The 14,533-nt window shown below is 40.4% G+C and overlaps 1 protein-coding gene across 4 annotated transcripts in view; it reads right to left on the minus strand.

The window, feature by feature from the left end:
* The window catches only part of Gadl1 (glutamate decarboxylase like 1), a 185,353-nt gene that overhangs the window by 139,829 nt on the left and 30,991 nt on the right, over window positions 1-14,533 (minus strand). For 3 of the 4 annotated variants that reach the window (XM_046436961.2, XM_058576714.1, XM_046436962.2), the window contains exon 2: window positions 693-865. The exons of the other annotated variant lie outside the window; for it this stretch is intronic. In XM_046436961.2, coding sequence (XP_046292917.1) covers window positions 693-865 — 173 coding nt within the window. The remainder of the gene's footprint in view (window positions 1-692; window positions 866-14,533) is intronic. 4 annotated transcript variants of the gene reach the window in all.

Raw genomic sequence — 14,533 nt, forward strand, 5'->3', positions numbered from 1 at the left:
GTTAGATTAATAAAAAGATATTTCATAGCCTTTTCAACCTTCTGTTTGATTTTTCACTTGCAATATGAAGGATATTTACAATAAAATAGAGAGGAGTTGGGGGATGAAACTTAGTGGGAGTGCTTATGAAGTATGGATGAGGCCTTCAATTCCATCCCAAGCAAAAGAAAGAAGGAAAGAGAGAGAGAGAGAGAGAGAGAGAGAGAGAGAGAGAGAGAGAGAGAGAGAGAGAGGGGGTGGGAGTTGGGGAAGGAAGGAAAAATAAAATAAAATAGAGAAAACAGTATGTTTTAGAGTGTACAAATCATAGCAGCAGCAGATTATTTATAATCCATATTACTACCAAGGGCAGCAAGCTTCATCACTGTGTTTCAGAGCCTTATCTGGTTAAGCCCTGGAGTCTCAGTTGATCTCCCAACAAATGATGGCTGACAAAAGTCAATCCTCAGGGAAGGTAGACACTGGGTGGGGATCAAGGAGGGAAATGACCCAAACTCTGGTATCTGGACATCATCCCTTGAGACAAAGGTCCCTGGGAAATGAAAGCCTGTATTTTTCATTTTCCTTATATAAAGCCATATAGATATGGGAAAGATCTCTTTTTCCCATTTCTGCCTCAGTCTCCCAAATGACTGAGATTATAGACATACAACACTGAGCCCAGATTTTTCATCCAGATAAATTATTTTTACCTTTTCATTGATATCTGTAGCTTTCAAAACCACCTCTTCCATTATTAGCTTACAGGCCTCTTCAACAAATTTTTCTCCAGTTTTTGCATCTGTTGTAGGGCCGTTCAGTACAACCCCATCCACAAGAACAGCACTCTTCTTATTTGGAACCATCTCTTGCTGATCAATATCGCCTAGAAGCACAAAGCCAAATTGTGTTTGAGAGGTAATCTATTTATTTCATACAGCGAAACACAGGCAGGATGAAAAAAAAATAAAAGAAAAAGAAGGAAAAAAGAAACAGGATCACTACCCCAGCTCCAAATGGTATACCTTCTTTAAATACATGAAGGTACCATTAGAGGTATTGAAATCAACAATTTCTTATGGTACCCAGTGGCATGACAGAGCTAAGGAAATTTCATAAAGCTTATGATTTGTGGGTAAGTAAATCTACCTTATTATCTGTGCTACTCTATGCTAGGCTGAGTGAGTACATGGAGTGAATGACCCCTGTTCAGTATAATTTCAGGTCTGATCAGGAAGGGTGCATTGTATGCAACATTTCCCATGCTGAATGATGATGAAGTTGCAAAAGTAATGCCTTCCATAATTAGAGATTTGGTCTACAAAACTATCACACCTAAAAGAGAGTAGAACGTTTTCTGGCATTCCCAAACATATACCAATGATTGCCATCAGATCCCTTCCTTAGATACATTCTTCCTCCCTCCACAGTAGGGTGTGTGCTAAAGGGAGGGGAACTAGGCATTTGGAGAAGAAGAAGGAGAAAAAGAGGCCTTCAAATTTTACCTGGAATCAACACCACTTTTATTTTGTAAGTAGCCCTTTGAAATATAAAGCATATTTGTTCTAACTTTCAGAATCTGGTACACTGAGTAGATAAATCATACAACTGAGGTAGCAGGCTTAGGTCTACATTTCCCTAAGCAAATTAACTCAGCATTTCTGAGTCCTCAGAGGAAACTCTGTGCAGAAGTAAAGGAAATGGTACCTGGCCAGATACAGATTGTTTTCCTCAAGGAAGCAATAATGCACTTCTGCAATGGAATACCAAATTGAATTTTATAAAGTTCCATCCTGTATTTGATGTATCTGAATTACAGAAGGAACTGAGAGGGATCATCTGGTCACCTTCAAAACAGTAAATATTGAAATCTTCAAAGGCAGAGAGAGCTATCTGCTTTCTTCCTAAAAGACTGGCTCGCATAAGCATGTTTCTCTAAACGTAAGTACCCGTTTCCTTTAGGTATATGTAGTTCTTGGTCCGTTTCTCCATGAACTAAATGTCAACATCTGCACAGGAAGGTGGTTCTATTTTCCTTTCGTGAAGCATGCTGTTTAGCATCAGGGAGCATGGAGGAGCTCAAGAAAGGCAAACACAGCACACATATTTTGAACACATGCATGGAAAGATCTTGGTAACATGGGCTCAGGTCTGTTTCAGGTACACATTGCTGTATTGTAATTTGTCCAATTTAACCATGTGTCCTCTTTTAATAAGTTATTCTTAAGGGAGAAGGAGCAATGTAAACACTTTAGTAATTTTTTTATTGATTAAAAAAATAAATGACATTTATTTTTTTAATCAATAAAAATGCGAGGGACAAGGACAGGCTGAGAGGTAAGAGCTGGAGTTGCTGTTATTCCCTGGGCAATAAAGCCTGTATTTTTCATTTTCCTTATATAAAGCCATATAGATATGGGAAAGATCTCTTTTTCCCATTTCTGCGGAATGCATTACAATTCTTATGACACATATACAGCACAATTTTTCATATCTCTAGTTGTATATATTGACCCTCTATGGTAGTGACAATGCTTTGTTCCTGAGAGTCCCTCCCCTCCCTGAAGCTCACAGCCAACTCCTGCAAAAAGAATGAGAAAAAAGCGAGTGGTAGGAGGGTGTGTGAGCTTGTCTTTAATAACGCTAGACTTTTCACATGTGCAGTTTTATAGCAGAAAGATGGGACAGAATGTGCACAGGATCGTACAACAGCGAGGTGGGTGACTAAAGGCTAAAAAGTCAACATGGGAATCTGTATCTCAAAAGAAAGGTTACTGCCTACTCAAAATAGCCCACCACAAAAATGATTCTGGCAATCTAATCCAGATCGTCAACCAATATTTATCACAAGCTCTGATTTGATCATATTCTCTTCTTTTTTTAAAATCAGTATCCGTCTCCTTCTTATAAGGTACTTTTGGTTGCAGAAATTTACAGAAACAAATTTTTACAGTGTTTTTCAGAATTGCACCTCTCAACATACCTTCCATCTTAAATCCACCTAAACATGCTGAGAGCCTATTCAAAACAAAACAAAACAAAACAAAACTCTCTAAATATATGTGCTTCAAATAATTCCATTCTTATGGAGGGCTCCAACTGTATTAGCATACACTAAGCCTCAGATCATTTTTTCCTCCAAGTTGAATGTTCTGGTAAAATTCTGCAACTTTCTAAACCCTTTCATTTTGTTATTGACAACTACAAATGTTGCCCACAAAGGCCCCAGATAAAACTGTCATGGGAAGAGCCTCCAATTCGGGGAAGACCGAATTGCAGCAAAGGCTCAATCTCGCATCCTCCTACTAAAGGCAAACCATCCAGAAAACTCCAGCGATGAATTTCGGTTTCACCCTTCACTTTCACTTATCTTTCACTTGAAAGGATGCATTTGACAGGGTTTAGGGGCAAATGTTGAAGCATTAGAATTGAAATTTTAGATGGAAATGCTCTGTATCCAAAGGTACTATCCCCTCAAAAAAAAAATGGTGTTGTTTTTTTTTTGTTTGTTTGTTTTGTTATTTTTTTCAGGTCTTGAAAATAAAATAGGAAAGAGGGCAATTATTCTGGGAACCTTGGTTATGTCAGTAGGCAGTGCTATTATTAAGCACACAGAAAAAGGCTTTTTTAACCTCATTAGTAGGATTTCAGGCCTTTATTGCCCAGGGAATAACAGCAACTCCAGCTCTTACCTCTCAGCCTGTCCTTGTCCCTCCCACCCACCCCCTGTCTCATTTATTCTTTCTCTTTGTCTCTCCCTCTTTTCTCTCTCATACATACACACAGAAGATAAAATAAAAACTGTCAAACACCCACTTCCAAACAGAATAGCAATGAGATTTAAAACATCAATGTCTTCACATCCATCAACTAAAGAAATCCCTATAACTCACATAATTAAGAGAAAAATACTACAGCAAGTCTATGAAGAGGGGGTTTGGATTATCTATTTTCTCCATACTCAAGCTTTATTCTATTGCCAAATGTGATAACATGCCTCTGTTTCCCCTTCATTTGTCTGGTTTGGGAAATACCTCTGGAGACCTCTAATAGGCCAAACTGAGTCCTCTGAGAGTGCACATCCCGGGCTTTCTTTATAACTGCTAGAGTTAATGGTGGTATTTTTTGAAGTCTTTTAACGGGAAGAATCTTCCAGGAACTGCCTGCTTCTCCTACCACCTTGATCCAAACCATCATCCAATGCTGGGATCACTGCAGTCGCCTCCCAGTTAACCTCCAGCCCCCACCGGCTCTCTTCATGACCTGTGGACTGTTCTTACTGTAGCAGCCCCTATGTCCCTGTGAGGCGATGTCACATGATGACTCCTCTACTCAAACCATTCACAACCTCTCATCTCCTCAAACTAAATTCCAAAAGCCTCACAAGGACCTCCATGCCCCACACGAGCCCATTTCCCCATTATCTCTTCAGCTTCTGATCTCCTCTCTTCCTAAGTCTTCTAAGCTCACCCAGCTCTTTCACCTTTGGTCTCATCTCTATTACTTAAAATTCTATTCTTAACCATCAGTTTCTGAGGGGGCCTTCCTCGGCAATACTATATGATGCCATAACCCCCTCTCTCTACTACCTTCTTACTCTACCTTGACTCCAGAGCAGGGACCACCCTGTGACATGTGATACCTGGATGAATTAATGCATCTGTTTAAACCTCTGTCTCTCCAGAAGGGGTTAAGCTTGATGCCAACATGAGCTTGGATCTGCTGGTTTCACCATTTGTTTCTGCAGCACCCAGAACATTCCTGGTAGTTTGAAGGGGTTTGGTAAGTATTTGCTAACTCTTAATCAAAAGACACTTGCTCCGGTTCCTTCAAACAACCAGTGAAAATATGCTCTGAGATGCCACTGCAGGTTATCTGAAGGCCTCTCTGATTTGCCTGCAAAGGGAGGAGCCTGGACTGAACCAAGCAGGAGACACCCTTGGCTGGGATGCAAAGACACAGAATAGAACTGATGGGCTTGAGAAGAGATGGAGTGGGGGCTGAAAGAACTTGGGAACAGAGTCAGGAGGTGCACCTGAGTCCATGGTCTCTGTATTAGAAAAGGAGACCACACAAAAAAGACTCTCACTTTCCTCCCCTCTTCTCTGTCTGCTCACTGTCCTTCTGTTCTCTCTCTCTATTTTCCTTTGGGGGTCATTTGACTTCTGAAAATCAGTCCATCAACTATAGTCTCCACCCAGGAATCACACTGCCCTCTGAAACTAGTCAATCCCTAAACACTTCCACTCCTGCATTTCTACCAATATCTCAAATCCATCCTTTCGAAAACTGTACATAAACTCAATGTTTGCTTTGTTCAGAGGGTGCACAACTCTCTCTTACTTCACAAACATTGAATCCAGCCTCCAATATTGTTCCAAACATTTAGAAGTGGTCTTTCTCTTTGGCAAAGAATTGGATGAATGAATAGAGATGAAGCCTTAAAACAACACAGAGTGGGTACTCACTAAAGTTAGCTATCCTATAATATGAACTATCTCAAGAAATGTTAGTAACTGTAGTAAACAGTAATAATTCTTACTAAGTACAGAAATCCATAAAGGAATTTGCATGTGGTGGCAAGCTATGATAGGACAAAGGGAGGTCTTCTCAGAATGTTCACATGGCCAGTACAACAAACTCTACACCAAGAGGCTGTTAAGGTGTCTTTTGTGGAAGAGGTGGATGAGGGGCCACAGTGGCCCCTGTGAAGAGAGAAGGACTCCTCCAAGTATTTGGGACACATAAGGGCTGCCAAGTAGATCAGCCTCCATTGGGTGGGCACTTATCTATACAGCTCACCTTGTCACTTTCCACTGTGGTTATCTGTGTAGAGGTTTTCTTTCTTGTTCCAGATTGTTAACTCCTACAGGGAAAATATTCACGTCTCCTGTTGTCAGAGTTCAGTAAACTGGTTTTCACCAGCTCTCTGAGGACTGACTGCCTGACAGTATAGTTGTCTTAGAGGTCATGTCATCTAACCTTCTCAGACAACCCCCCAATTCCCCTCCACAACCCAGCAGTCTAGACATTAAGAGACCTAAGTTCTGCTTAGTCGCTCCTGAGCTCTTTGATCCTGGGCCAATATAACTTGTCTATATCTCAGTTTCCTAATTTATACAATGAAAGAAAAGTACTGCATTAGCTTCTAGAAGTCCCTGGAGGAAGACATAAAGATTCAGATTCCTGGATTCCTACCCCAAAAGGATTCAGTTCTAGGTGGAGCACTCTAACTTATACCAATAATACTAAAATAGACTAAATAAAGTTCAGGTGGCTTTGGGAATCAACAATTCTGGAAGGAACTTATAACCTTAGAGGTCCTTCCAAACTCTTCCCTCTTCAATGGTCTGGTTTCTCTCTCATCCTTAATAATCATGCATTCATTTCAATAAACATCCATCAATCTCCTACCATGTACCAAATAACAGATAAGGGAAATAGACTGAAGCCTCCAATTGAGTAGCCCAATGTCTCACTGGCAAATGAAGTGCTGAACAATTATAAGACATGTATATAGTGCTTTTTACGTGCCAGGCTCTGTTCTAAAAGTCTAATGGATTTGACAAACTTAGTTGTAACAAAAATTTCAGTTAGTGACTCAGTTTTATAGGTAAGGAAACTAGGGCATGCAGGGTTTAATTGGGTTTAATTGATTTTCCCAAGGTCATAGTAGCAGTTAGTAGTGACACTGAGGTAAACAGGGTACTGTAGTTCTGTGAAGGAGCAGTAGGTTCTGTTTTAAGGACATCTACAATTCGCAAGACAATATTAGGAAGTAACCAGCAACAGCAAGAAGAATTACACTCAGTTCCTGGCTTCGGTGACTAAGAGCTCAGAGGATTGAATAACTGCAGTAGAAGGTAGGAAGTGTCAAGTGTCATGAGAAAGACACCAAGAAAGCATTTTAAATGTAAATAATGTCGACATTTGGGGCTAAGGCCTGAGCTTATAGGAGAAGCTGAGGTGTCAGGAAGGACCTCTGAATAGCAGACTTGTCTTCTAGAATATCTGTGGTAATAAATAGTAATAATTTTGAAACCTCATCACTTCTTAAACCAGTGACTCCACTGACAGCTGGAATGGTCACAAAGCTTCTCCCAAGACTGACTTCAAATATGCATTTGTGTCATTTGTACAAGATTTTATAGTAAATGAGAAGACAAAACAAGTCTAACTTCTCTTTATTGGGACTCTAACTCAAATATGCAAAACTTCTATTAGTTCTCATCTCAATTTCTCATTTTACAGTTAAAAGTGCTCCAGGTTTTTTTCTCAGTAGTTTGCGATAGCCCATGATACTTACTGTGAGCCAATTTGCTTTTATCTTATAAAATGCTGGGTAGCACAACTCCAGGTGGGGCCTCACCAACCCTAAATAGAGTGAACTCATGGTTCCTGTCCTCTGGTTACCATGATTCTGTTAATGGGCTCCTATTAGCACCCCAGTGGATTCCAAAGCTGAAGCTTTGAACTAGGCAAATCCTGGCCCAAATTCTACATCTGCTGCTGTGAACATACCCATAATATTTAACTTCCATGAAATTCATATTTCTATTCTGGTAAATGGGGGAAATTGCTAGGCTATTACCTTGAGTCACTGAAGGGGTCAAAATGTGGTAATTCATGCAAGACACTTAGGAAAGTGCCAGAAACAGTGTAAAAGAACTCAATAAATGGTAACACGACGAAGGCGACAAAGTCCATATGGATTCTATTTTGGCATGCACAGACGCTATTGGCTCAGGTAGAGGTTATAATTAACAGCCTTCAGTTTTTATCAGAACATCTGCCAATAAGAGCAAAGTACCCCCATCCAAGGCTTTTTAATTGTTAAGAACAAATTAACAATAGAAAAATAATGTTTGCTTCCCAAGGACAGAAAAGGAGAAACAATGGATCCAAAGTGAATCCCAGCAACCTGGTTGGGAGGCTAAGGAACTCTTCAGAAAATTCATGCAAAGACATTGGAGATCAATGAAGTCCTGAGGGTTGGGACCTACAGAGCCCAGTAGATCAGACCTGGAAAGGCTGAGAAGCAAAGTCTGGGGGAAAAGTTAGGGTGGTAAAAACCTATTGTGTATCAAGCACTCAGACTGGTGCCTGGGGATAGAGAAGTAAACCATACAGAGTTCCTGTTCCCATGTAGCCAAAAGTCTAGACAAGACTGTTTAGGGAACCAAGGCAAAGGAAAATCAAAGTTAAAAAAAAAATCAAGATACATCTCTCTGTTCAGAAGTTTTCTAAGTCAGGAGCCCCTCCTAAGCCCCTCCCTACCTCGTTTTATGGATATAGCCAGTGCAGTCAGACTCAGTGCAGTCAGTGGTGTGCCTTTTCAAAGGCATGTTTGCATGCCTTTGAAAAGGCACACCACTTTTAAGCCATTTTGCTGAAAAATAAACATACCAATGAGAGGTAAATCTGTGGTAAACCTACAAAGAAGAAGACTACAGGAAATAAAAATTAAGAAATAACAGTGATGCAGGGCAGTTATTTGTAATTTGTGCAATGGCAAATTAGCTCCTCTCAACCTAGCCCTGTGGCTGGGGAGGATCAGAGAGCAGTAGGCTTAGGGGCTGAACAGCTTTCAGAGTGCAACAGCAGATACAAAGTCAAAGAAGAAAATGAACAAATGATAATACAACTTTAATTATCTGGAGAGGGGAGGCTACCTGCAAAAGGGGGGAAAAGAAATGAAAAAGAAAAGAGAAAAAGAAAACCTAAATCATTCCTTGAGACCCATTTTAGGATTGAATTCTTCTTAGCTGAAATGCACAGAAAACAGATACTTTTTTAATTTATACTTTCATAAAATATTCATGGAATATCAGTTGAATTCCTACTATGTGCAAGACCTTGTGGCAAGTACTATGGGAAACTCAGATATGAATCAGACACACAGATGGTGACCTCAAAATCCAATAAGAATTAGATATGTTTGCAAATGCTTGGAATCCCACCACAGAAGAATAAAGTATGATCCTTGAGGTCAGACAAAACATGCACAGAAATTGCAGAGAAGAGTATTGCTTCTAAATGTGAGAAGCAGAAAGTTCTGGGCAAAGTGGCATTTGAGATGGCTCTTCGTTCAGTCACTCACACATACTTATTTACTGCCCAGTATGCACAGAACACCATGATGCATCTATGGCTGAGGAATGAACAAGAAGACAGGCCAATTTACATTCAGATGAGGTAGATGTGAGATGCAGGTAGTAAAAATGCAAACATATGAATCATTAGGATAATTGTAACTCTGATAAATGCTTTGAAGGAAATTACCTGACTTGATAAAATAAGGACAGGGAGCTATTTCAGATATGTTTAGGAAGAAGTATTTCTACAGACGAAATATTTGAATTAAGACATGAAAGAGGAGGAACAGATATGAAAAGAAATGGAAAGGAACTAGTCCAGGAAGAAAGAGCAGACAATATAAATACTCAGTTAATTGATCTTTTTAATTAATAAATAAATAAATAAATAAATAAAAAGATCAGCATGGCCCAAGTGCAAGGACAAGGGGAAGGAAGGAATAAAATGAGATTTGCAAAGACAGACTAGGAGCAGGCCAGGTAAGTTTGTATTTTACTATAAAAGAACAGGCAGTCATTTGAGAATTCGAGATAGAGGGCTGATATGAGCTAGTTTACATTACAGAACATTACTCTGGGAGCCATGTAGAGAAGGGACTATCAGAAGATACACGTGGAAACAGAGAAATTGCTTGGAACGCCACTGCAATTGTTCATGCAAGAGATAATGGTGACTTTGGTCTGGAAATCAGCCATGGAGAAGTGAGTGAAGTGATACAACTGGGCAGACATTTTGGTGGTAAAACTAAAAGGACTTGCTGAGGAATTGTACATGGGGGTCAAGGAAACAAAAGAATCTAAGGTAGCTATCAGGATAGAGGTCTGGGTAATGGGTTGATGGTAAATGGTGGTGCACCCTATATTGACATAGGGCAACACCAGAAAAAGAGCAAGTTAGGCAAGGGTGGCGTGTGGGAGATCAAGATTTTTGACTGATTCATAGGAACTGGTGATAACAGGGTGGAAACAAAGATCATGGCAAGGACATTCAAGACATAAAAGGACATTTGTGACATAAAAAGCAATGTCAGCCTGGCATGGTAGCGCATGCCTGTAATCCAAGCAGCTTGGGAGGCTGAAGCAGCATATCACAATTTCAAAGCCAGCCTGAGCAACTTAGTGAGGCCTTAAGAAACTTAGCCAGACTATGTCTCAAAATAAAACATTTTGGGCCTGGGGTTATAGATCCGTGGAAGAGTGCTTGAGGCACTGGGTTCAATCCTCAGCACTACATAAAAATGAATAAAGAGATTGTGTCTGTCTACAACTAAAAAAACCTTTTTTTAATCCAAAATAAAAAATTTTAAAAAGGGCTGGGAATGTGCTCAGTGGTTAAGCACCCCTGGGTTCAATCCCTTGTACAAATAATAATAATAATAATAAGAAGAAGAAGAAGAAGAAGAACAACAACAACAACAACAACAACAGTGGCAGAAAAGTATGTGTAGACATACATGAGTCCAGAATGCTTTAGGAGCCGAAAGAGAAGGCATGGAGACCAATCTTACAGAGAGTGCAGAGGCCCTGGCGAGTCTGATGATCAGGCAATAGGAAGCCACTTAGAACTTCTGATGGGATGAGAAGAGTGCTTTAGAAAGATGAAGTGGGTATTGGTGTGGAGTTCAGATGGGAAATCAAGAATTGGAGGCAGAGAGATGTAATGACAGAGGGAGGACATGAACTAAGTAGTAAACAGGATAGAGGTTTGTATTTATTTTGTACTTTCCCCTATAAGAACATATTGGAATGAGCCCAACCACTGCTCATGGAGAGGATAGCTTTTCTGTGCTCTGCTATAATATTTGGGTGAAATAGTGAACAAAATAAGACAAAGGGAAAAATCATTTTGTGTATCAATTTCTCTCTTGCAGAGCCCAGATAACTATATAACCTTTCTGGGAGGTGGCATGTTCCCATCACCCAGGGTTTTATTTTATGAGATCCTGCTGGGTTAGCATGAGAGATACCCGTCAGGTGATTCAGATTCTACTGAAACCCCAAGTCATCTCCTTAACAAAGGACCAGGTCCATAAAAACCACCGGCTCCTCAGAAGGCCATCTCTGAACAGCCACAAAAATAGTTCTCTGGCAGTGGACACCGAGTGCTTGGTGAGCCATAAACCCTATTTTACTTTTTTTTTTAAATTTCAAAAATGGTCTTCTTTCAAGGGCACCAGGCCAGCCATTAGATACCCTTTCTGATATTTTCAGGGGAGTTTTTCTGAGACATCTGTCCCAATTGTTTGAGCAAAGAGGACTTGACAATCTATACATGATGCTTGTCATATTATTGACAGGTCTCTAAACCACCCCTTGCCACCCCACCTTGAAATCTCATGGTTTTCTCTGATGAATAGCATTTCTCTTGGAAGGCCTTTAAGGCAGTGGGCACCGTGAGAAAACTGGACTTGGCATACATGCTGGGTAATGTCATGCCCATCCTTCAGCCCCAGCTGTGGATGATATGGGGATAGCTACTGCACTATAGTAAGGGACTTTTCCTGGGAGCTGTACTCACTCAACTTCCTGCTCCTCCTGGTCACCACCACTACCCTGTGAGTCACAGCATTTTCCTCCTCTGCCATCTCAGCTGTATGTCTTCAATTATTCTTCTTCTTATTTCTTGTCTACAGATACACGTGAAATACTAGATTTCACTCATGGCTTTATTCTGTTTTCTGAGCTGTAAGGCTGAGTGGCATGAATGCTCATTTTCAGTTTGCTTGTTTATTTGGAGACACTCTTGGCCTAGTTAGCATTTCAAATGAAGCCATCCTTCCCCCAGGACCTGGTCTCTGTAAGACTGTCCGTTGAATGAAGAAAGATTCCTTGTGTTGGTACCTCCAAGTATTCCATCTCTCCAGAGTTGCTTTGGTTCCTGTATTCCCAAGATCTCCAATTCCATGTGCTTCCCCAGATCCTCCCAATATACTCTCCCTCTTGGACAGAAGAGTCATTCTGGGGCTGGGGATATGGCTCAAGCGGTAGCGCGCTCGCCTGGCATGCGTGCGGCCCGGGTTCGATCCTCAGCACCACATACAAACAAAGATGTTGTGTCCACCGAAAACTAAAAAATAAATATTAAAAAAAAAATTCTCTCTCTCTTTCTCTCTCTCCCCTTCTCGCTCTCTCTTTAAAAAAAAAAAAAGAAGAAGAGTCATTCTGTACTCTGTGAAACTAGAGAACCATGACTAATACTCTAAGTAACTTGGACTCTGTAGCCATTTACAACTAAGGAAAATTAAAACCATCTTGGCAGGTAACTAAGCAAGTCTTGGAACAATGAGAGTTTTTCATCATTTTTTATTGTTCTCCAAAACTTAAAGGTCATTCAGTTATTATCACAAAATAAGTATGGTGGGGTTTTTTTGTTTGTTTGTTTGTTTGTTTTCTGTTTTGTTTTAACATTTCACTTATGTACAATTCTGGATGCTTGAGGTCAAGGAGTGTAGAGCCGTCTTCATGAAAAGAGTCCAGGCCGATGCTGCCAAACAGAAATATAATGCAAGCCACAGATCCAAGCCACTTGGATAATTTTATCTTTCTAGCAGATCTTCTAGTTGTAGTTTAGCATAAAGAAAGCAAAACTATAACTTCACTTACAAAATAATAACAGTGAATCTTTTATGGTTACTTAGAATGAACCACGTGCAAAGCTAGCACTTCATATGGCTCATTCCATTCCATTCCCAACACAATGTTTTGATGAAAGCATCTTCATTAATTCCACTTTCCAGATAGAAAAGCTGAGCCAGAAAGATGAAGAGAATGGTCCAAATCATACAGCTAAGCAGTGACAGAGCCAGAATTGGAAGCCAGATAGCCAGAGTCCAGATACCTTGTTAATAATTATCACATTCTGCTTTTGTTTCCCAAAATAGGCAAGCAAGAAAATATTGCTTCCTGTGTCTCATCAACCACGCTAAACTATTTGGACACATATTTTGTACTCTTAAAGCAATAAGCAATTATCTGGGAAGTATGTATTAAATTACAACGTGCTGCAATTTAATATCAAGTTTTAAAACCAATTTGCTCAAGTGTTGACTTCAGAATTTTAAATGTATTCCATTTAACCAGCAATTTAAGTGAAAATTTAAATAAATGCTATAAATGGGTGCCTAATTTGCATGATCTGTTGATTAACTCTGATGTGGGCCTCATCTGTGCCTGGGGTTGTAACTTATGTCTAGGGCTTTGGCAAATCACTTTCTAGGCAAGAAAGGGGGCAGTTACTTTTAGTTCTTCTGCACCTTGCACTCACCTGGGACATTCCTGTGTGGCCACCCTCAGATACAGAAAACCCACCAAAACTCCTTGGTGAAGTTACTAAATATGGTTGTAAAAACACTGAGAAGCTGCTTGGAACAGCAATAAGATCTCTCCAAGGGGTACCTTTAAATACAAAGTGGTCTAAACTGCCTTCTGAGAAGAGAGGACTACTCTGTCACTCTAAGGGATAATGCACAACTGAATTGTGAGTACCCAGAGGGGCCAGAGCTGAATGGCTCAGTGAAGTCAGGCAGAGGCCAAGGATGCCATCAACATCTTCCTTCTCATCTTTTACATCATGCAGAATCTACCTCCTCAGCATAAAATTAGAGCAAATCTTCTAAAACTCTGATGCTGCCTGAGAGCCACCACAAAACTCTGATGCTGCCTGAGAGCCACCACATGATAGGTGGTGTTCCTCCAGTGACCAACATGGGAACTCTGGGGTAGGTCCACGCATCTCTGTGCTGCCCTGGTGTTGAGAGGTAGAGCATTCACAGAATAGCCCATAGCAGATGGCAACCACACTGGCATGGGTTATCCCTCTCAACTGAGACCCATCAAAATAGGAGTTTGGATCCATCTAGAATATATCCCAAGGATTTTTTTTTAAATCAATTATGTGGAGGAACTTGGGACCTTATAGAGCTTTACAAACACGTGTAGATTATTTAGCCAATGTTCTCCCTTTGAATTTGTGGGAACTGGGGTTTAAGGGTACAGGGCTGTTGATGCTCATGAAACTCCTGCTCCAGGCCTACCGCATCCACTAAGGATGGTCAACACTCCACCCCTCAAGAGCATCTTGAACTATTCATTTCATGTCATCATAGTCACCACTTATTTGGGGTTATGTGTCAGATTTCTGGCAAGCCTCTTATAAATAGCTGGGCACTTATCCAATACAACAACCCCATAAAGACACAAACAACTAAAACACACTTGGATTAAGCAGGAAAATAAATTATTGAGAGGTCATATCAGTTATCTCTAGTTGTATTAAAAAGGGCTCCCAAATTTAGTAGCTTAAAACCAAAATAATATGTTCATTCTTAGGTGCTGGCTGGGTGATTTTGCTGGTCTTTCCTGGGCTCACTCACATCACTGTATTCAAATTGCTCACTGTCTCAGAGCAGAGCTCAGTGGGGAAGACCGAGGTGGCTGAGCCTCTCTCTCTCCATGTGGGC

The sequence above is a fragment of the Marmota monax genome, unplaced genomic scaffold, assembly GCF_021218885.2.
Source record: "Marmota monax isolate L192 unplaced genomic scaffold, Marmota_monax_Labrador192_F-V1.1 WCK01_AAM20220418_F8-fsc00021, whole genome shotgun sequence".
Classification (NCBI taxonomy): domain Eukaryota; kingdom Metazoa; phylum Chordata; class Mammalia; order Rodentia; family Sciuridae; genus Marmota; species Marmota monax.